At 40.9% G+C, this 24,564-nt stretch overlaps 1 protein-coding gene across 5 annotated transcripts in view; it reads right to left on the bottom strand.

Annotated features, from left to right (window-relative positions):
- The window catches only part of epb41l4a (erythrocyte membrane protein band 4.1 like 4A), a 247,186-nt gene that overhangs the window by 94,304 nt on the left and 128,318 nt on the right, over nucleotides 1-24,564 (bottom strand). For all 5 annotated transcript variants that reach the window (XM_059644692.1, XM_059644696.1, XM_059644693.1 and 2 more), the window contains 3 exons: nucleotides 8,861-8,948; nucleotides 2,156-2,244; nucleotides 2,002-2,065 (listed from right to left, as the gene is read on the bottom strand). In XM_059644692.1, the coding sequence (XP_059500675.1) occupies nucleotides 2,002-2,065; nucleotides 2,156-2,244; nucleotides 8,861-8,948 (241 nt within the window). The remainder of the gene's footprint in view (nucleotides 1-2,001; nucleotides 2,066-2,155; nucleotides 2,245-8,860; nucleotides 8,949-24,564) is intronic.

The following is a 24,564-nucleotide window of genomic DNA, read 5'->3' as shown; positions in this document are numbered from 1 at the left end:
CAGTGGGCCAAAGTGCCTCTTCAGTACTGTATGATTCTATGAGCTTCCATTTTCCACAAGTATATAATGATGTGGTACTTACTTGCCTTCTGCATACCCAAGTACAATACACCCACTGGTTCCCCTTTATCTACACAATACAAATAGCTTTTCCAAAATATTCCAATAAGTTAGTTAAACATGATTCTCCCTTGACAAAACCATACTGTCTCTGCCCAATTACCTAAACTTATCCAAGTGCAAAGTTACATTGTCTTAACTTAAAACTTCTAATATCATCCCTATGACAGGTTAGGCTAACTGGTCTACAGTTTCCTGCTTTGTCTCCCTCCTTTTTTGGATAAAGGAGTTACATTAACTATTTTCCAGCTTAAAAGAACCTTTCACAAATCAGATTCTCTAGCGTCGGCAGTTCTTACTATCTCTTTCACAAATCTAATGAGTTGTGGAAAACCAAAACCAACACCAACTATTTCACTGGCAACTTCTAATAAGAGCCTAGGATAAGGACCTGGAGACCTACAACATGCAGTTCCAACAATTTACTCAGAACCACTTCCATTGTAGTTATAATTTTTGTGAGTTCCTCCCTCCCTTTCAATTCCTAATTTACAGCTATTTCCAGGATGCTACTTGCGTACTCTAGTGAAGATCAACAAAAAAAATCCATTCAATTCATCTGCCATCTTGTCATCCTTCATTACGAGATCCCCAGACTCATTTTCTAGAGGAGTAAAACTTACTTTTTAAACTGTTTCTTTTTGCATACCCTAAAAATCTTTTCTGATCTGTCTTTATACTTTTTGCTGTCTTTCCTTTGGTCTCAAATTTTCTCTCCTTAAAATTTTAGCAATTCCTTTTATATTCTGTGTAGTCTTCTGAACTGCCACCTATTTTTGCACAAGATTTCCAGTCTTTGAGTTTGAATCTGAGGTGTTACCATGGTGATAGTAAGAGAAAACTTCAGCTTAACCAAGGTCCAGCTAATTTTAAAAAGACACAAGGCCTGAATACATTCTTTTGTTTGCAGAGAATGGGTCTCTGTATGTGAATGGTTGTTACTTCCATCAACTTCATACATGACATTTTATCTACTCAACTCAAAGCTAATAGAAAATACTTTGTTTTGGGCTTTGCAAGCAATGGCTGGTTGGGTATGGTCTGCTATTAGGAATAACCAAAAAGGAACATGTTTGATTCAAATGACCAATCACTGACCTACAGCCTACGTAGCCGGCATAGCATAGGCACTGACATTCTCACACAATGCTGCTCAATTGTGGGGTGGGCAGAATGTCTTCTTGGACCAATAGCTGCAACTGGTCAGTGGATAGTTTCACTCTCATAGCCAATTCATAGCAGCAGCATGAAACAACTTGCTTAACCTAGCGTTCTCACTTTAGAGGTAAGTTTCCTTGCAGGGTAATTTGAGATACTTTAAGTTTGAAACAATGCCCTTTGACTCACTTGCAAATTTGCATCATATAAAGTGAACAATCATCTGATCAGGATAAACATGGCAGTTTATTTCAGCGTCAAGCTTGCCAAGTGAGCAAAAGGCCATGGGCTCTGTTTTCATGATTGCTGATATCTATAACTTTGAAATGTGCATGGGGTAAAAAGTTAGGGCTCAGTCCATCAAAAGTACATCTACGGTGGAAACTAATACAAATGTTGGCAAGCCCTTGCCCCTCCAGTGCAATGCTAAATATGCGGGCTGTCGAGTGGCTGGTGTACAGCTGTTAACAGCAAACCAATGCACTTCAGCTACGTTCAGCTGTTTGGCTGCTCCAAACTCACTGTTCACTGAAGCTGTTGAACTTATCCATCCTGTTGCCACCTTCTGAAAGTGTTCATGTCAGGTCGAATTGAAAGTATCTGTAATCTGTGGCCCAAAGGCTACTCAGCACAGGAACTAATTTACAAATAATCTTTTGAAGAGCCGCCTAATGGATTGATGTCAAGGAAAATGGAAAACTATCATGCTGCTATAGTACTTACATCTTTGCCTAGTACTCTTAGTTCAAACTGGGTTTCTCTGAAGTTCACCTTGGTTATTCGTGGCCTGTTACCAAACAGAGAACCTTTTTAAGTTCAAATTAAAACAAATGAAGCATGAAAGTCAAAATCAGAGTACATTTAAAAGGTTACCTACCAGAAATACTTTCCAACTTGTATTTTGTTCTTGTAGACAACAACCCCAACTGGTGTTAATCCTAAAAAATACTCTGTCTGGTTTTCACCCTGGAATTCAAATAGAGGTATTTATAGGTATTATTTTAAAATCTTCAAATCACCTGTATATCCTCCTGTTTGGGGTGGTTGTTGAACTGTTATCATTTTTAGTTGCTTTTCCTGTCAACATTTATACATACAAGTCAATTTTGTTGGAGTTCAGAAATTTGTCCCCAAACACACTCATAATGTTGTGTTGTATGACTTTATCATGTATGTTCTTCCACTAAAGATAACACAAGTTTACAACTAACTCATCTCAATGAGTTGAAACTTAGGATATGAGATGCCGGGCAGGACAAATTGAATATAAAACAACAACAGAATAAATCTGTTATTATCAGCTTGTTGTTTCCATGAGCGTGCTATCCAGCAGAAAACTCCATAACTTGTATGCTTACTATGTACTCCCATGAGTAGATTACATCATGTCAGTTAACAGTATTTGAATAGCAGGAAGGAAACGAGATCCGTTGCCAGCAAAATGAAAATTATTCACAATATTAGACATAGCAAGAGTGGATCATTGAGCAATATCAACATTTGTAGGGTTTTTGAGGGTGTTCCAAGTAGACCAAATTTTCAAAAAGATGCCCCACCTTCCTCCATCCCCAGCAATACTCCACTGAGGGCAGTATCGCCAGGCTAAAAGTCTGAGGTCTACACTTCAGAAACAGCAAGTCTCTCCCTTGAGAATTGCTGGTCAATCTCATTCACCAGCAGCACCAGAACAGTCATGCATGGATACTGCTGGGACTATAAACATCTCAGGATCACAGAATTACTGTGATGCAGAGGAGGCCATTCAGTCCTTCATGTTTGCTTCAGCATTCCGAGCACTTTGCCATTATCTTTTGAAAGGCATTTGGCTGCCTTTTCCCCATAATCCTTCACTTTGTTAAACTTAAACAATCATCTAATGTCTCAATTGAACCTGCCTCTCCCTCATTTGCAGGCCATGCATTCCAACCCTAGATACTCACTGTGTGAAAAAGGTTTTCTCACCTTGCATTTGCTACTTTAAAATCAGTGTCATCTAGTTCCCGATCCTTCCCTATCTACTTTGCCCAGACGCTTCATGATTTTGAAACCTTCCATGCAATCTCTCTGCAGCAATCTCTTCAAGGAAAACAACCCCAACTTCAACAATCTATTTTCAAAACTGAAGTTTCTCATCCCTGAACAATTCCTGTAATCTTCTTCCACACTTTCTCCAATGCATTCATATCCTTCTTAAAGTATGATGCCCAAAACAGTACACAGTATTCCAACTGAGGTTTAACTAGGGTCCTATACGAGTTCAGCAGAACATACCTGTTCTGATACACAATGCAACGTATGGAGCTGGATGAACACAGCAGGCCAAGTAGCATCTCAGGAGCACAAAAGCTAACGTTTCAGGCCTAGACCCTTCATCAGATGATTCCTCTGATGAAGGGTCTAGACCCGAAACGTCAGCTTTTGTGCTCCTGAGATGCTGCTGGGCCTGCTGTGTTCATCCAGCTCCACATTTTATTATCTTGGATTCTCCAGCATCTGCTGTTCCCATTATCACTGATACACAATGCCCCTGTTTAAGTTACAGAATAGTGTTTTAATAACTGCTTTCTCTGACTCAGCAAAGCCTTTAAAAGGCCTCACCTAGGTGACTGATAGAGGTAAAAGCACATGTGATCCAGGGTAACTTGGCATGGTGGATCCAAAATTGGCTTATTGGTAGGAGACAGAGGATGGTGGAAGGTTGTTTGTGTCTCAAAGCTGGCATATCAGTGCTCGATCCCTTTATTGTTCATGATGATATAAATTGATATAGAAAAGACATTGGAGGGATAATAAGAGAGTTTGTAGATAACATCAAGATTGGGCAGTGGTTGACAGTGAGGAAGGAAGTCTTGGGTTACAGAAGCGTATAGACAGATTGGTCAAATGAGTACATCAATGGCAGACGGAATTTAATATGGATAAGTATGAAATGGAAGTAGTATCAACACAAGGGAGTACCCAATGAATAACAGGACACCAGGAAGCTTAGAGGAACAGAGGGATATTGGGATGCTTATCTACAGATTCTTGTTGCCTGGAATGGAGCAGTTTTGCCATGAAGGGAGGCTGGATGGCTCAGGAATTTAGCTGTTCCCCTTAGACAAAGGGTCAATAACAAGGGGGCACAATTTTAAAGTGAAAGCCAGAAGGTAGAGAGGGGATTTGAGGAAAACATTTTTTCCAGAAGGTGGTTTGTAACAAGAATGGAAAGGAAGTTGAATCAGGAAACTCATGACCTCTAAAATGTAAGATGATAAAATGTGAGGCTGGATGAACACAGCAGGCCAAGCAGCATCTCACGAGCACAAAAGCTGACGTTTCGGGCCTAGACCCTTCATCAGAGAGGGGGATGGGGTGAGGGTTCGGGAATAAATAGGGAGAGAGGGTGAGGCGGACCATCTTCGGTCCGCCTCCCCCTCTCTCCCTATTTATTCCAGAACCCTCACCCCGTCCCCCTCTCTGATGAAGGGTCTAGGCCCGAAACGTCAGCTTTTGTGCTCGTGAGATGCTGCTTGGCCTGCTGTGTTCATCCAGCCTGACATTTTATTATCTTGGATTCTCCAGCATCTGCAGTTCCCATTATCTCTCACCTCTAAAATGTGCTTGGATGAACACTTGAAAAGATGTAACATTCAAGGCTATGGACCAAGTGCTAGAAAGTGGAGAGAGAGTAGGTTTGAGATTTTTTTTCATTGGTACAGATTCCGTTGTTTGAGAGGCTTCTTCTGTACCAAATGGTCTTTATGATTCTACCTATACTTTACAACAGGAGCCTTTATTTCATGCTACCTCCCTATATTCTTTGTACCTCACACTTCTCAACAATGAACTTAACCTGCCACCTAGCTGCCTACTCCTCCAACCTGACAGAGTCCATTTGAAGTTCTAGTCTGTCATGATCACAGTTTATAATTTTCCCAATGTTGAGAGATCTACAAACTTTGAAATTTTCTTCGATGTTAGCTGCCAGTATCCTGTCATACTCCCTTTTCTATAGAAACCCTACAGCGTAGAAAAAGGCCATCCTGCCCAACAGGCCCACACTGATCCTCTGAAGAGCATCCTGCCCGGACCCAATCCCCATTTCCTTGTAATCCTGCATTTCCCATGGCTAACCCACCTACACCCCTGAACACTTCGGGCAATTTAGCATGGTCAATCCACCTAGCCTGCACATCTTTTAGACTGTGGGAGGAAACCAGAGCACCCAGAGGAAACCCACACAGACATGGGGAGAACGTGCAAATGCCATGCAGATAGTTGCCTGAGGGTGGAATCAAACTGGGTCCGTGGTACTGCGAGGCAGCAGTTTTAACCACTGAGCCACTTTTATGTACTCCTTCAGGTTCCTTCTAGACCTTATATCTTCTGCTTGGTTCGTAATTGTAATTACTACCTGACACCTATCACAATCTGAGTTTTTCTTCTTTAACTTAATCCCTTTTGTCACCCAGAAAAATTTAATACCCAACTCCACCTATTAACTTACTATTCCCCGTTTTAGTGCTATCTGTCTCACCCAGCATTTTGTGCACCCTGACATTACTTTCTAATATTGTCTCCTTGTTCTCAAATCCCAAAGGTTTAGTTTAAATTTTTCCAGCAGCACAAGCAAAAAGCACTGCTGGGAATTCAGTCCTGCCTCTCTTCAGAAAGATACAACCAAGCCAGCTTGTACAGCTTTAACCTTCCTCCAGAGCCAGGCAGTGTCCCAGCAATCTAACCCATCAATTCCATCTAGTACCAGCCATATATTCCTCTTTATCTTCCTATTTCTGTGCTCACATGCAAGTAGCAGCACTAGTAATTGGGACGTTACTACTTTTGGAGGTCCTGCTTCCTAATTTTATGCTCAATTATCTAAATTCAGATTTCAGTATCATGTCCCATTCCCACCTGTGAAGTTAGTACTAATACGGACCATGACGTCTTGCTGTTTGCCCTCCCACGGGAGAATGTCCTGCAGCGGTTTCTTAATATCCTTAACCCTAGCACAAGGGAGGCAACAAACAATCCTGGAGCCACATTGATGGCTGCAGAAATACCTGTCTGTTTCTCTAACTAAAGAATCCTCTATAAGTACTACCAATCCACTCTTCTTCCTTCATCCTATGTGGTTAAGCCTTCCATGGTGCTATCTGCTTGGCTTTTGCTGCATTGTTTTAAGAAGCCATCACTCTCACAATACCCAGAAGAGAAAACCAGTTAGCGAGGGGGATCTCTGTGCACTCCGGTATGACCTACCTATTTTCCTTTATCCTGGGCCTATAAATTCTTACTTTCTGTTTGAAGAGAGCGCTACTTGAGTTGAAACACATTCCCAAACAGCTCAGCACCAATCAACTCATGAAATATACAGAGTGCTGGAGAAACCCAACATATCTGGCAGCATCTGTAAAGAGAAAAACAGCAAATGTTTCAAGACCAGTGACTCCTTAGCAGATCTGGCAAGAAGAACTGACATGTTTCTCCAATACTCTGCTTCTGTTTCAGATTTCCAGCATCTGCAGTTCTTTGCATTTATTTTAGTACCAATCAACTCATGCCTTTCCTGTGATGGCATTTAAGTATTTTATTTCAAACTCAGCTCAGTAGAAACGTGCTGTCTCACTGATCTAACCATTCGAGTCCGACAAAGTAAGTAGCATCTCTGCAAAGATGTACAACAGCAACTGGAGTGAGCCAAGTCCCAGACTTTGAGCAGGATGGGTTGGGTAAAGAGGCAGTGAGGGAGGTCAGCGCATGAATAAATGGCGGATTCTCTTGGTGTCCAGAGGGCACCCCCCAATTTTTGTGCCCTCCTTCTGTCCCACTTTTTTAATTAAACAATTTTCGAAATAGCTTTATTCCTCTGACCCAACAGCACCAAGCATTGTGGGGCACTGGAAGTAGATTGAAGCCTTTAATTGCCTCTTACTTTGGGCTGTTTAGGGCCTAGAGGTAGCGTCCTAGTGGGCAACTTGCTCTTCCTCAGCGTTACAAGGAATCAGTCAGGGCAGCAAGACAGTGGGCTGGCCATTCAACATATTTTTTGAGCCCTCTCCACCCCTTACTGAAAACATTCCTGGCACAGGGACGGTACTAATCAAGCCTGAAATCTCAGCCGTAAGTATTTTCAGTCATAAAAAAAATTCCCTGGGATAGAGAATTTCAAAGATACACGACCATCTGAGTGAAAACAATTAGCTTCAACTCGATCCCAGATGATCAGCCCTTTTTTTCAGACTTCAATCAGATCACCCCTTGACCTTCTAAATTTGAGAGAAAACAGACATAATTTGTATAACCAATGAAGTCCAGGATCATTCTTGTAAATATATTTTACACTCCAAAGGCCAATATATCCTTCCTAAGGTGTCGTGCCCAGATCTGCTCACAATACTCTGAGTGGAGTCTAATCTGGGCTTTGTATAACTGCAGCATGACTTCTGCATTCTTGTGCTCCCATCCTCTCAACATAAAGGCCAGCATTTCATTAACATTCTCAATTACTTTCTGCACCTGTTCATGACATTTTAGAGATCTATGCAACTGAACCCCACCTCTCCTCCCAGAGTCTCTTTGGACCTCCAGTGTATTTAACTTCATACCATCTGGATTCAATCCCAGGTCGTATTTTAAATTGTTTTAATCTAGGCATAATAGGTGAATGAGAAATAGGAGGAGGAGTTAAGGTGAGTTCTTTGGGGAACTTCAGAAGTAATGGTACAGGTACAGGAACAGGAAGAGAAGCCACTGCAGATGATCTTTTAGCCAAGAATGGAGAGATAAAAAATGCAAGCAGACGAGTGGAATCCAGTTGATTAACAAAGGAGAATCTTTTGGGGATTGTTACACAATGCAACTTGTACTGAATTTTGAAAACAAATCTTACTCCATTGCACATGATTGAAGAATACTACATTTTGTTTTTGGTATACAATTTCCCAATGGCTCCTTTGCAGGAGGTGAAATAAATACACATAAACAGACCGGGAAGACAATAAGTTTAGAGCTAGGTAGAATTTACACCACAGAAATAGGCCATTATGCTCTAGAGGTCAATGCCAGTCTTTATGCAGTAAACAGACTTCACTCATCCTGTTTCACCTCCCCTGAGCAGTATATTCTCCTGTTCTTTTCCTCACCCTGTATTTATTTAGCTTCTCCTTAAATGCACATATGCTATTCATCTCAATTAGTTCATGTTGTACTGAGTACCATATTCTAATCTGTCTCTGGGATAAAAATAGATTTACTATAGCCACTAATAAATTCAGTAAGAAATAATGACTGTTTTTGAAGTATTAATTTAGCTTAAACAAAATAATGATGACAGCACAACAACTAGTCCTTGTCACGAAGCTCGGAACAGAGAATTATTATTTAGAGGCCTTGAAATTGTACATACATTGGCATTGAATAAGTTCAGGATAAAGTTTTGCTCTGTGAACTTCACATCTGAGCTACCAGAAAAGTCTCACAACAACAGGGGCAAGACACTTAAGGGCCATTAAAATCAGAACTGTAATCTGATTTGGAGAGGAATAAAAAGGGGGAAAGTTAAATTTACTTTAGCCTTTTGTATGAATACGATACTTACAAAAACTGGATGGAGGTCGACTCCATACATCTCTAATAATTTGGCAACTTGCAAATAATTGAGTTCTGCCTCTGCAGGAACTTGACCCCTAAGGAGAAAACAGATTCAAAGAAAATTGAACATCGCTGAGAGAAAGACATGTTGACAAAGTCTTTTGTCTTACAATTATTAGGCAAACAACAGAATTTCAAATTTAAAATGGCCATAGCAATTTATATCACATGGGAAACCAGGATGCTATTATTTAAGATAACAAGGTGTAGAGATGGATGAACACAGCAGGCCAAGCAACGTGAGAGGAGCAGGAAGGCTGACGTTTCGGGCCTAGACCCTTCTTCAGAAATGAAGGGTTCATTTCTGAAGAAGGGTCTAGGCCCGAAACGTCAGTCTTCCTGCTCCTCTCGTGTTGCTTGACCTGCTGTGTTCATCCAGCTCTACACCTTGTTATCTCAATCTCCAGAATCTGCAGTTCCTATTGTCTGCTCATTATTTAGCAGGTCAACACAGCTAGCAGAGCAAAACAAAACTCGCTGCTCTTACATTCATTTATATCCAACCTGCTTAAAAGGGAGAAGATGAATATTTATATGAACTTCTCACTGTCTCATAACAACCAATTGACTAAGTTAGATAATTAGTTTGTTGTAAAAAAATGGAAAAAAGTTACATTTCTTTTCCCAGTGACAAAGAACAAAGTAACAATGACCGCATAATTTACTCTAGTGATTTTGGTTGAAGAATACGCACAAGTTGTGACATTAAAAGAACTTCTCTGACCTTTATCGAATAGTTGCAGGATCCATTACATTAATCTGAGGGGGAAGAATTTACACCTGACCCAAATAGAATCACTAGTCCCATCTGCCTGCGCTTGGGCCATATCCTCCAAATGGTTCTTGTTCATGTCCGTATCCAAATGTCTTTTTAAATGTTGTAGCTGTACCCACATCCATTACTTCCACTGGAAGTTCATTCCAAACACAAACCACTATGTTAAAAAAAATTGCCCCTCATGTCTTTTTAAAATCTCTCTCCTCTTACTTTAAAAATATGCCCCCTACTCTTAAAATCCCCCATCTTAGGGAAAATATACCTACCATTAACCCTATCTCTGCCACTCACGATCTTATAAAACTCTATGAGGTCACCATTCAACCTCCACTCCAGTGAAAAAATTCTCAGCCTATCTCACCTCTCTCCATAACTCAACCTAACAAAAAAAAAATCAAATGATCATGCTTCTGATTGTGTAGCACTCCCTGTGTAATTTTATGCTTAATTCTGAACTTGACCACACAACCTACAGCATGGAAAATGGTACTACTGACTCCAAACTTGACACTTCTTAAACAACATATGAAATTCCGAGTGAGCTCAGGATAGGAGATAAGAAAATGTTTCCCCGACAGGGTAATCAAGAACTAGGGGACACAGTTTCAAAATCAGGATCTTCCACTTAGGATGGGGATGAAGAATTCCTTCTCTCAAAAGTCACTAGTTCTTTAAATTCTTTGACCCTTGAAACACCTCCAGAGGCCAGTATCCTGTCACCAAGTCACGTTTTAATTACACGTGGAAAGTCTTTTGACACTGGTCAGAATGTCTGACTCTCCTCTGTCAGTCAGGATTCCCTGATTGGACCTGATTAGTGGCCCTTTGTTAGAATCATTACAAACCTGTGAGCAATGAGGGCTAGGTCACTAAATATATTCTACACCAAGTTAGATAAATTTTTGATTTACAAGAAAGTCGAAGGTTTGACTTAGGTTTAGGGAGATTAAAGCAATGCCCAGATCAGCCATGACCTTACAGTCATGAATGCACAACATACTCAATGAGTTAAATGGCTTACTCCTCCTTTTATTTCTCTTGTACATATATGAAGTTAGCCAAGAAATTACCAATAACTTAATTGGTAACCAGACCTGTGCAATTTGAGATCTAAAACAAAATCAACAGTCAGGGCAATGGATAGAAAACTATATCTTAATTAACTGTTTCAACGTCAAATATAGAAATCACTTTAAATACACTGAAGATTTATGCAATATAGTCTTTGGTGCTGAATTGCTAAATCATAGTATTGCTGCAACACAGGAGGTCATTCTTCTGATCCTGACTGAGCTCACCCTCTGAAGGAGCATTCCCCACGCAGTCGTGCCATTCTCCCACCTTTTCCCCAATACCCTGCTATTTTGTCTTTTTCAGACAGTGACCCAAAACCCCTTTGAAAGCCTTAGCTGACTATGTATTCAGGTAGCGCATTCCAGATTCTAACCAGTCACTGCTTTATTTTTCTTTCCCTATATTAACATTGCAAACAAGGAAATAGTACACATTGGCTGCCATCATAACCACAACAATACTCAGATACAAAAGCATTTTGTTAGAAAACAAAAAAAAAAGTTTATGACTAATGTTTAAGGAACTAACTAGCACTTTGTCTGATGCATCAGAAGTGATTTCCCATTCAATATTACTCTAGTGTGTCTGCTTTGTCATAAACTGAAAATGCATAAATAAATACAAAAATATAAATCAAATAAAACCAATGGCCACATATTTATTAAAAGTAGAAATTAAGAAATGAGACCTTAAAAATTGTCAGATACAGAATTTCATCAGGATTCATGGAAGATTTCTCTCCATGACGCCTAAAGAGATCTCTCACTACATTTGACCAAATGTGCCTCAAAAACTGCCTATTTTGTCATTATGGCTCTCTCTCACCCCAATCTAGCTCCTTTCTACCAACCAGTGTTCCCTGAGGAACTCACCAATCAGCAGGCAGTCGGATAGCTTGGAAACCAGTGCCATCTTTTAAAGGCCAAGGACACATGTTCAAACACTGGCATTCCAAAACTCCTCTGCTCGAAGGACAGTCATGCCAAAGATGTTGGAGAAAGGAAAAATGGTGTTGCAATTCACCGACTGGGACCTGGAAGTCTTGGTGGACAGGGTGATCCAGAAGATGGCTTTCCTCGTTCAGGAGCACTGACAGGAGGGGGCTACACCACCAGACTCTGGCAGCTTGATCAGAGATTGCCACCTGGGTCAGTGCTGTGTCTACATTCTGGAGAAATGGCCAGCAATGCCACAAGATGTTTGATGACCATCTACGTTCTGCCAGGATAAGTGCCACAGTCTGCACTCTGCTACCCTACACTCACTGTTTTGTTTCTGCGCTGCTTGCTCATTCGCCTCAGGTACCTCACCATCTTCCCCAGCACTAACAGCTGGTCCACCCACTTTCATCTCATTCAATCCATCCTTCATTCTCATTACAAGAGAAAACAGGCGGAAACAGCAAGGACAGGTGGAGCAGTGCCCAGCATTAGGTAGCTTACCCACAGCAAGGAGAGAATCCTGGCTCTCACTGAAGACCAGGGATATTTCAGCCCCTGAATGCATGACACAGTGGGAGTCAGAACTATTGTCAAAAGTTATGCATTTGTATATAAAAGGGTGATTGGTGATTGGATAGTGGCCTGTGAAGAGTTATTTTGCTCCTGACTGGATGAACACACCCTCCTGCAATACTCCCTTCCCAAGCAGGCTTTACCATACAGGGTCAAATATGGTTCACCCCCTCATAAGTGTCATCCTCCTCTTCACAGCCTGCATCCCCAAGACCCCAAGAATGAGTTCCCAAGTCTCCTTTCTGCAGCAGCAAACCCCAACGTTCCCCCGCTCCTCTTTCACTTTAATTTCTCTGGATGGACCCAACAGACCATAGCCTAGCTTCTTGTGACCCAACTGGACAGTCACGTGTGAGCTCTGACCTCTGACCAATATCTGTACTTTCCTGAACCGTGTCATCCCTATCCCACGGACTAGTCACTAGGACCTAGAGTGAACTACTTACCAGAGGCATAAACCCCCAACCAAGAACTCTCCATCCAGACGCCTGACACAGGTAATCCTGTGGACCAGTATCGGAAGCTGCCCTTGGTTTACAATTCAAGGAACACTTGTCTGATGGATGTCTCCACAGACTCTAGTGAAAACATAGCTCCTATGACTTTGAAATATGGCTGTCACCTTCCAGACTGCTGACAGCAAGATAATCTGCCTGTTGTGTCACGGCACTACGAGGTGAAGCAAGGCAAGGTGAGGCAAGACAAGACAAGACATGGTTGCTGTGAGCATGCAGGTAGGTGTGATGTGCATGAGAGGAAGCGAGTAGCTCTGAATGCCAACCTGACCTAATCTGTGAGCTGGTGTCTCCCTTGCATGCAAAGTCTTCTTTTAGCAGCCTTTCAATGCTAGTTGCCAGAGCACCCTACACTGCAGGTCTCAACTTCTCAAGTGTCCTGCAAACGAATGGGAGAGGTACCATGAAGATCATGAGGGTTTGGCAATTATTGGATACTAATGTTAATGAAGGAAGAATGCATGTATCAGTCGTCCATGTACCAGGCCCTGAAATGTGACGACCAGCTTGGTGGTTCCCTGCAGCTAATAGTGAGTTAAAGTTACCAGATGCCTGCTTCAACATCCACGTCAAGAATTCTTGGCTTCTACTTTGCTTGCAGTGGGTTTAGGATATTGAAAATCTTGTCCAATTTATCTATAAAGGTATGGGTCATACCTTTGCAGCATTCAGTGAATCCTAGGAAATCATCGAAAACAGATGATAACAGTGTATAGCTGGATGAACACAACAGGCCAAGCAGCATCTCAGGAGCAGATGCTGCTTGGCCTGCTGTGTTCATCCAGCTATACACTTGGTCATCTTGGATTCTCCAGCATCTGTAGTTCCCATTACCTCAAACAGATGATAGGCCTGTTACAAATGTAAACAAGAACTGTGATGGGTACTATTGGTCTCCATATACTCAGCCAATTCTGGTCTCAATCTGCTCAGGATTCTTCTATGATCATGATATAAGCAGCATCTGACACCAATTGATAATTTTTTCCCCAAACCAAATATTTTTCTGAAACATTGCTGTGCACACCAGACAAGCTTTCCAACTCCATTGCATCTCCATCTCCACCTCTCCTTTGTCACTCCTCAGACATCAAGACTGACCTTAAATGTGCAATTGGCAAGGTAAGTCATCAAATATTCACTTTGTTCATATGGCAAGACACCCATGAAGGTGTGACACTTACCAACACATTGTCTAATTGATATTAATGAGGCTGAAGGTCCAATTTCAGGCTGCCCCTCAACCTCCCTGCTCAAGTCGATATAGGATGACAAAATTCTACTTGTTTGTCTTCTTGACTCAGGTCTGTACATTTCTTTTATTATCCACCATGGATTTATTGTCTGGAAGCTTATTTCTCAAATTCTCCTGTGTTCTACACCTCAAAAACCTTCACAAACCTTATCTGTCCTATTAATTTTTTAGTCACCTCGTTTATCCATTCTCTTCCTGGCTCAGAATCTGTTTCCCTTGCATCCATTTACAAAGTATCTGATTGGATGTTCTTTAATGAAAGGCATTAAATATATGCAAGTTGTCATTTTACCAATATTGGACTCTGCTTGGTTAAATTACAACTTCGTGCTTAACTATGAATGCATTCAAATGCAATAAGTTCATGTTTCCGATACAGTTTGCTTGGGAATATGTATGTGGCAGGTGACAAAAAGGAATTACATGTTAGACTTGAAATTCATAGCTAGCTGAGGTAAGACAATTTGCAACTGGCTAATTTGTCCTGAGCCTCAAAATGAATATAAAGCAGTGTATTAAATTTCAATGTAGCCCCCACACTGCAAACTTAGAATATGCTGTAGGTGTGAATGTTCTGACTGATCTGCAGCACAAAGTACTGGAGTTCTGTTTCTATGGTTTCCAACTCCCAACAATAAAGTGGGAAGATGCTGCCAGGGTTAGTGTGTAGTTCGCAAGAATAGTGTCGCATTTCAAAAGTAATGTTAATGTCGAAACACCATAATTGATGTATCTCAAACTACCAGAAAGCAATTCAAATTTGCAGCAAGTAATTACATGTCATGCTGCAATGTACAAACGTATTGAAGTCATAAGCTTTCAGAGATTTTGTTTGTTTTTCATTCTTAGACAAAATGGTAAAATGCATTTAAAATATCAAATAAAAAAATGAAAGAATGTGGATGCTGTAAATCAGGAACAAAAACAGAAGTTGGAAAAGCTCAGCATGTCTGGCAGCATCTGTGAAGAAAAGATCAGAATTAACATTTCAGGTCTGGTGACCCTTCCTCGAATATCAAAGGTTCAATTATATTCAGAAAACTATTTTTCTGTTAGCTAGCAAGTCTTCTGCAAATGCCAAATGGTAAGGCATACACCGTGAACTGTTATTTTCCACAACAAAATGTTAATCAGACACCTGCTGGAAATCAAATACAGCACATCTACCTGCTCCACCATACCCACAGCACACGTTATAGCCTCCACAAATTCTAATTAATTTGTTAAGCAAGATTTCCCTTTCACAAAATCAGATTGCCTCTGCCTGATCATCTTGAACTTTAAGTGCCCTCCTATTTCATCTTTAATAATAGCTTCTAAAATATTCCTTTCAACCAATGTTATGGCCTATACTTTTCTGCTTGAGGTTGCCTTCCTTTTTTCAGTAAACAATTCCATTTGCTAACTTTCATCATAATGGAACATTTCCCCAATTTAAAAAGTTTTGGAAAATTAAAACCAAAACATTGTGTTTCACCAGCCCCTTCTTTTAAGGCCTTATGCTGAATTTCATCAGGTTCTGGAGACCTGTTCACCTGCGACTCCAAGAATTTGCTCAGGAGTATCTCCCTGAAGATTGCAACTTTTTTCAGTTCCAAACCCCTCTCCATTTCCTGGTTTATAACTATTTTGGGGATGTTACATGTATCCTCTCTGAAAAAATACATGTATCTCTTCCGTTCATCTGCCATCTCATTTTCTGTTAGCAATTCCAAAGACTCATTTCCTATAGAACTATTGCTCTCTTAATTCTATTTTAATAATGTCTATAGAAACTCTTACTCTTTTGGTATGTCTAGCTTCCCCCCCCCCCCGCCCTTACTCTAATTTTACCCTCCTTATAATCATTTGGTTATTTGCTGCTTTTTATATTCTGTCCAATCCTCTGCACTAACACAACTTTGTGCCATTAAATGTTTTAGCTTTAACTATGATATTATCATTTTTTTTAAGTTAACTGCAGATGTTGAGTCCTCCTCTTGGACTATTTCTCAAGTGTTGAAATGTACATGTTCTGTTTATGCTGAAACATCCCTTTTTAAAATGCCTGCCACTACAATGCTGTTAACCTATTCCTTAATAATAGATAAAGTGTGAAGCTGGATGAACACAGCAGGCCCAGCAGCATCTCAGGAGCACAAAAGCTGACGTTTTGGGCCTAGACCCTTCATCAGAGAGGGGGATGGGGTGAGGGTTCTGGAATAAATAGGTAGAGAGGGGAGGCGGACCGAAGATGGAGAGAAAACAAGATAGGTAGAGAGGAAGGGAGGGGATAGGTCAGTCCAGGGAAGATGGACAGGTCAAGGAGGTGGGTTGAGGTTAGTAGGTAGGAACGTGATGTGGCTGTGGTACATGGTTTGCTTCAGGACATGGTCCTCCCCACCTATCTTCTTTTCTCTCCATCTTCAGTCCGCCTCCCCTTCTCTCCCTACTTATTCCAGAACCCTCACCCCATGAAGAAGGGTCTAGGCCCGACACGTCAGCTTTTGTGCTCCTGAGATGCTGCTTGGCCTGCTGTGTTCATCCAGTTTCACACTTTATTATCTTGGATTCTCCAGCATCGCAGTTCCCATTATCTCTGATACAATTTTAACCTATTCCTTAAACTTGTTTGCTGGTTCACTTCAGCTAGCTCTGCTTTCCTGCCCTCCTAATTGCCATTATTTAAGAAAGGCAATAAATAAGCATCAACCTGCCTGATATAAAATTCAGACAATGTGTGGCAGTTAACAGCCAATCACATTTATCAATCGTTCACTTGTCAACCAATTAGCATTCTCCTGTCATATAGTATAGATGTTGTTTTACCATTACATAGATACTTTTTGCGAATTTTGCTGAAGGTGAAATGTTTTGACAAGATGCACCCTTTTTCAGCAATACGATGATGTAGACTGTGGCTAAATCTATCCACTCTAATGACTAACATAAATCCTTTCTTAATAACTGTGTTGTGAAGTAATGATGACATAGTTACTCTTGCAAAGTACAATGGTATGCTCAAAAACCACAAAATCCATGCAATGTGACCTGATTGGGTCATACTTCAAAAGTTCCCTGTGGTCTGAAACAGAATGGCAATCTGTATGGATTTTATTGGCTAGCAGTTGCAGAATATTTTAAATGCATTACTCCAATGGGCCAAAAGTCCACAATAAACAGTTATAATAGTTCACACTGGGATTTTTCACCCGCAGAGAGTCTTATGTTCAGAGCACCTCTTTGCCCACGGTTACATTATTGATGTTTTATATCACTCATTGCCTTCTGAAGGACACCTTCCATTTCTGTGAAGCCTCAAGAGGTTCTAGGTAACTATCCAAATTAGATACACAAAATCTATGAAGGAGTTGGGCAAATCAGGTCATGAAGTATAACTGCTATGGACAAATATCAGTAAAGATAACTTATCTGTTGGGTAAGTGACACATTCAATGCCCATTTGACAATGTTGAGCACATTTCCAATTATATTCATTTTGCAGTAGCAATTGAAATCATTGACAAGTATCTTAAGCAAATGGAATTCAGAAGATGATGCAGAAGTGCTAGTGTTGGACTGGGGTGGACAAAGTCAGAAGTCACATGACACCAGGTTATAATCTAACAGGTTTATTTGGAATCACACAAGCTGTCAGAGTTCAGCCACTTTCTCAGGTGCAGTGAGACACCACAACAGACAGAGAAATCAAGGGCAGAGAGATCAAAACATCATACAATTGGTGTGTGGGTTGAGTGTCAGATGATAAATCTGTGCAGGTGACCAAGAGTGTTACAATATAAACACTTTGCACACTAAGTGTCAGTGCTGTACTATCATGACAAATCAGGCAGAGCCATAACCATTTACAAAAAGTGACACTGAATTATAAGTATGAGGCTTCATTCAGAATCTGTCAGTTTTAACCTGGAATCAGGCTGGTTTTAATCCAAAAGCTGGAGTTTAAAAGATGTCACATGGACTGAGACTATAAATTGTGTTTTTTGAACAAAAAAGACCATTACTGCATAAACAATTCTTAGTTTTAACTTAGTAGGGACAGAGTGACAGTTTAGTAGTCTGCTACCACTAAATGTTTATGTTTACATTCAAATGTGATGCATGGCCACCAGGACAAAGTACCAAAAACAGTTCGTGGCATAGAAAGAACAATATCACTGATCAGTACCTTAAGGGTAGTACAGAAGAAAGCAAGTCAGAAACTCACCCCTTCCTATTCTAAAGGTTTATCAGAACAGAACAGAGCAGATTGTTTGATTGGCTCTGTTAAAATAACTAAGAATCTGGAATGTCTACAAAAGCTGCATTTTATAAGTATTTATGGCTGCTTTGACAAGAAAAGTAGTGCTTCGTAAGTGCAGTTTAAGAGGTTAGTTTAACAAAACTAAAATAGGTAAATAAGCAATGGAACAGGAATCTCAACTCAAACCAAGTCACTCCAAAAAAACGAAACAGTGTTTCTGCATAAATAGTAAAGATTCTCAGGACATCCGTTTGTTCACTGAAATACAAGTTTCAAAAAAAATGATTTCCAGTTACTGAAAACCTGTTCTCTTGCAGAAAAGAAAGAATGGAGAGTTGTTTGAAACAGGTGGAGACCCTATTTCTTTTAATTAACCTAATTTCTCAACCTGTTCAGAGCTGTTATCACTCAAGTCTGGAGCAGGCAGAACATGAACCTAGGTTTCCTCAGTTCAGGAGAAGGGCCATTATTGCTGTGCCACAAGAGGGCCCACCCTATTTTTATTTACAAGAGATGGAAAGACTCTTTTCAAGTAATTGAACTACTAATTAATATTATTCCAACCCCTAATGCAAAATTATGGATATCCAACCCATTTGTAATAAACATGTCTGACAATGTTACAAATATGTTATTAGGATTTAAAACTAAAACTTCCTATTCAGTCAGAACACCTCAGGGTCACTCCAGATCAAGGATCTGAAAACATATCATATATCCTGTTTGCTTTGCACTTTTAACTCTGACACTGACTCCAAGTTAGTGATAAAATGGCAAAGTAAATAATGCAGAAGTAGGACTGGAAAATGCCATGAAACAAAACATGATTTAACCTACAACTGACAGGACGACAAATTTGTTGGACATAGTTCACCAATTCATTTTGAAAATAGGGGCTAACAAAGAGTAACTTATTCAGAGATAATGGGAACTGCAGATGCTGGAGAATCCAAGATAACAAAGCGTGAAGCTGGATGAACACAGCAGGCCAAGCAGCATCTCAGGAGCACAAAGCTGATGTTTTGGTCCTGGACCCAAAACATCAGCTATTGTGCTCCCGAGATGCTGCTTGGCCTGCTGTGTTCATCCAGCTTCACACTTTGGTAACTTATTCAGCAAGTTTGATTAAACACAGCAGTATCTGATGTCTAAAATGCAATATAGCCAATGGGTTAGTTTTGAATTAATGCCACTTCAGATGTGACAATGCTGTTGACTGTGGCAAAATATTTGGTAAAATTGATACCAACACCTATATATTACTGAGTGTTTTGTGATTGGATATCATAGTTACATTGCTACAAAAGACTTTATATTTAATATTGCTTGGAGGACTTAAATTTTGAAAGACTTATTTATTTTGTGGACACCTGTTTTCTCTCCACAGATGCTGCCAGAATGCTGAGTTTTGCCAGCAATTTGTTGTAACTGAAAAGGTAGATACTTTGCACTCAAAAGCCTTGCAGCTTAAACAGCACCCTCCCCATTTTCCCATGTTTTCCTATCCCCATTGTCACAGATCTCCCACAACCTCACTGCCCAGCCCCCCCTCCTCCTCCACCAACAGCTCCCAAACCCCACGAGCTCAGTCTCCCAGCTCAGCCCCACTACATCTCCCGTACTGTGGTGTCATGAAAATTTTCAATTCAGCAGAGGTGGGGGGATTGGGATGGCCTGCCATTACTAATCAGATCCAACTTGCCAAATAATCAGTAACATTTGCTTGTGGCATAAATTGGTGATTCTTTAAAATATGGCATTCTTGCATTTATCCTGATGGGCACAAGACCACAGGCTTTGGCAACATGTTTCTATCATTAATATTAAGCAATATGAAGATTATAGAACTAGAGAATGCCTACAGAACAGAAAGAGGCTTTTCAGCTGTGCTGTCAATCTGTGCCAGCTCTAAGTGTTAGTCAATCCCATGCCTCACTTTTTCCCCCATAACTCTGCTAATGTTTCTTTCCAGAAAAATCTCATTCCCTTTTGAATGTCTATTGATTCTGTCTCCAGAGTGCATTCTAGGTCCTAACCCATCATTGTACTTTCCTACAGTTAGACACTGCTTCTCTTACAATCACATGAAATCCATTCCTTTGATTCTCAGCCTTGAGAATGTTCATACCCAAGGGGAAGGAAGATTGAGATTTGCAGGTTAAAATCAGATCAACCATGATCTTGTTAAATGGTGGAGCAAGCTTGAGGGGCTGAGTGGCCTGCTCTTGTTCTTTGTTTATAGGTCTGTATGAACGCAGCAAGTACCAACTATGGTGGCGATCGTCTCCAAGCATCAGCCGCAGGCTCAAACTACTTTCCAATACCACTTAAAGCAAGTATGAAACTCGAAGAAAATCGTTGTGTTTGCAGCTGGGAAGCCTTCAGGAAGTGAAGCTGTCCTGGGAAACAGTGAAGAGCAGTACACAGAAGAATGCTGATGAGAATGCATAGTTAACTATTTGGTGCATTGGGGTGCCTGAAAGAAACAGTGCATGTTACTTCTTCAAAGAACTCCAATAAATAGGTTAAACACGATTTCCCTTTGATGAATCCATGCTGAGTCTTTCTGAATACCTTGAGATTTTCCAAGTGTGCAGCTATATTCCCTTTAACTATCACTTTTATTACCTTCCCTATGACATATCAAGCAAGTTGGCACATAGGTTCCTGTTTTCTGCCTTGCTCCCTTGGAGGGATAATATTTTTTGCTACTTTCCAGCCTGACAGAACCTTTCCAGAAACCAAATTGGTTTGGAAAATTAACACCAACATGTTAGGTATCTTTTTCAAGACCCTAGGATAATGTCCATCTGGACCTGCAGAATTGTCAGCCCACAACTCCAGTTTGGTCAGTATCATTCTCCACAAGACTATAGTCTTGCTAAGTTCCTCTCTCACTTCCACCTGACTTACAGGTATTACTAGCTGTTATTTATAAATAGTTACTATCTCAAACCTTTCATTCAGGCTACAACTACAATTTTATTTTCCCAGGCTGTTCCATCCCATACTGAAATTGAGGTGGTTTGCTGCTGGCGGCCATCTGCTAAAGCCATCTGCAATTTCCTCTTAGAGAAATTCAGCAACCTTCTAGCAGCCATACTGCAAGCTACAAGGGTACACTGCAGGGGAGAACGAGAACAGGCAAACAGGTATTAAGAGCGACTGATTGAACTGTGCACACAAGACTTCATTACGTTATTCATGAATTTTGGCTTGGAATGTTTATTTTGTGGTGGCTTTAATGTTTATATTTTGGCCAGGTGGGCACTCAGATGGTTAACAACTAAGGGGAACTAAGCTTGGAAATAAATAGTAATGGCATTTAATTTAAAAAAAACAAAGCTTGCAGCCCAATGACAGAATTACAGCGTGGCTTAGATGTTTTTTCAATCAAAGTAGCAAATAATCAGGTTTAAATGCTGAAAGATCAAACAATCATGTACTGATAATACTGAGATACAGGCTACTAGACTAGGTGGGATTGAGGTTCACAAGGAAGAGGTATTAGAAATCCAACAGGAGGGTGAAGATAGATAAGTCCCCTGGGCTGGATGGGATTTATCCTAGGATCCTCTGGGAAGCCAGGGAGGAGATTGCCGACCCTTTGGCATTGATCTTTAACTCGTCATTGTCTACAGGAATAGCGCCAGACGACTGGAGGATAGCAAACGTGGCTCCCCTGTTCAAGAAGGGGAGTAGGGACAACCCTGGTAATTATAGACCAGTGAGCCTTACCTCAGTTGTTGGTAAAATGTTGGAAAAGGTTACAAGGATAGGATTTATAATCATCTAGAAAAGAATAAATTGATTAGGGATAGTCAGTACGGTTTTGTGAAGGGTAGGTCATGCCTCACAAACCTCATTGGAGTTCTTTGAGAAGGTGACCAAACAGGTAGATAAGTGTAAACCAGTTGATGTGGTGTATATGGATTTCAGCAAGGCGTTCGATAAGGTTCCCCACAGTAGGCTATTGTACAAATGCGGAGGAATGGGATTGTGGGAGATACAGCAGTTTGGATCAGAAATTGGCTTGCTGAAAGAAGATAAAGGGTGGTAGTTGATGGGAAATGTTCATCCTGGAGACCAGTTACTAGTGGTGTACCGCAAGGGTCGGTGTTGGGTCCACTGTTGTCATTTTTATAAGTGACCTGGATGAGGGTGTAGAAAGATGGGTTAATAAATTTGCAGACGACACTAAGGTCGGTGGAGTTGTGGATAGTGACGAAGGATGCTGTAGGTTGCAGAGAGACATAGATAAGCTGCAGAGCTGGGCTGAGAGGTGGCAAATGAAGTTTAATGCAGACAAGTGAGAGGTGATGCACTTTGGAAGGAGTAACCGGAAGGCAAAGTACAAGGCTAATGGTAAGATTCTCAGTAGTGTAGATGAGCAGAGAGATCTCGGTGTCCACGTACACAGATCCTTGAAAGTTGCCACCCAGGTTGACAGGGCGGTTAAGAAGGCATACAGTGTTTCAGCTTTTATTAATAGAGGGATCGAGTTCTGGAACCAAGAGGTTATGCTGCGGCTGTACAAAACTCTGGTGCGGCCGCACTTGGAGTATTGCGTACAGTTCTGGTCACCGCATTATAAGGAGGATGTGGAAGCTTTGGAAAGGGTGCAGAGGAGATTTACTAGGATGTTGCCTGGTATGGAGGAAAGTCTTACGAGGAAAGGCTGAGGGACTTGAGGCTGTTTTCATGAGAGAAGAAGAAGGTTGATAGGTGACTTAATTGAAACATAAAATAATCAGAGGGTTAGATAGGGTGGATAGGGAGAGCCTTTTTCCTAGGATGGTGACGGCGAGCACAAGGGGGCATAGCTTTAAATTGAGGGGTGAAAGATAGGACAGTTGTCAGAGGTGGTTTCTTTACTCTGAGTACTAAAGGAATGGAACGCTTTGCCTGCAATGGTAGTAGATTCACCAACTTTAAGTACATTTAAGTTGTCATTGGACAAGCATACGGACGTACATGGAGTAGTGTAGGTTAGATGGGCTTGAGATCGGTATGACAGGTCGGCACAACATAGAGGGCCGAAGGGCCTGTACTGTGCTGTAGTGTTCTATGTTCTATGATTAAAATAGGCATATAAATTCATCATGTTAAGAGGTGATGGATGGGATATTAAAGGCAGAGTAATGGCAAATCAAAATTAAATATACAAAGCAAACACCATTCCTGCTTTACAGGGGTACTGAGGTTGATGAACGAGGGATGGTGATCATGGTAAATATTGTGGTCAGATTAGCTTTTTGTGGACAGCCAAGGCAGAACATGGTGGACTACATTGTCCTCCTTCGCAGCTTTGCTAAAAAGGACTGTACCCTCATGATGAAAGATCCTACAGTATGCATGAGACCAACACAATTCTCAACATCTGCTCTAAATACTCAACAGTTCAGGCAGACAGCCATTGGGCTGGATTTTAAGGAGTGGCGATCACAGCTTGCCATTCCAACCCCTTTTGTACAAAAAGGACAGAGCTCCACATTGTTGACAGGAGAATGCAGTCAAGGCTCCTTCAGAAATGCTGTATTCCATCCCGACAGGTCTTCTCGTACAGAACTGTTAAAGGTACAAATGTCTCTTTTTCATAGTAGAGAACTGCCAAGTTCTGAAATTTGACAGAATGGCTAGATCGGCACGTATTCTACACATGTGCATACGGTGCACCTGATTCATGAATCATGTGATCAAGGGAGGGTTTTTTGTCCCTTATTGGTCTTTATTTGGGTATGATAGTTCATATACAGCTGGCAAAGAACACCACCACAAAAATACCAGACACTGACTTTGTGATTCTCTGCCTTGGTTCTTACTGAAACAGATTTCTTACACACCATTTCTTGATTGGGCTCAGGTAATAGAATTGTTTCCTGAACACACTGGGTGGACATGACCTGCTGAAAATATAATAGTGTGGAGTTGAAGGAACACAGCAGGCAAGGCAGCAGAGGAGCAGGGAAGCTGACGTTTTGGGTTAGGACAAGCCCCCTTACACCTTTTCCTCCTACTCATCCAACACCTAGAATCATGTCCTGCATGTGGCATCTACTTAATCTACAAGTCATGTTACGTTTCAGGATACTACTGTGTTCAAGCCAAGGAGCAACTGATTTGTTCAGAACCCTTAATGGCAGGAAAGAACCTTAGCATTTGTCACGTCGCTACCCTCTGCAACACACTGACTATCAAAGAGTTAGAGAAAACATTAGACATTTGTACAAATTGTAACAACAGCCCAATGAAATCAGCCAGCCACTAACCTG

This window comes from Stegostoma tigrinum, chromosome 3 (genome assembly GCF_030684315.1).
Source record: "Stegostoma tigrinum isolate sSteTig4 chromosome 3, sSteTig4.hap1, whole genome shotgun sequence".
Classification (NCBI taxonomy): domain Eukaryota; kingdom Metazoa; phylum Chordata; class Chondrichthyes; order Orectolobiformes; family Stegostomatidae; genus Stegostoma; species Stegostoma tigrinum.
Note: the sequence above shows the minus strand (reverse complement) of the source record. Positions and strands in the feature narration are given on the sequence as shown.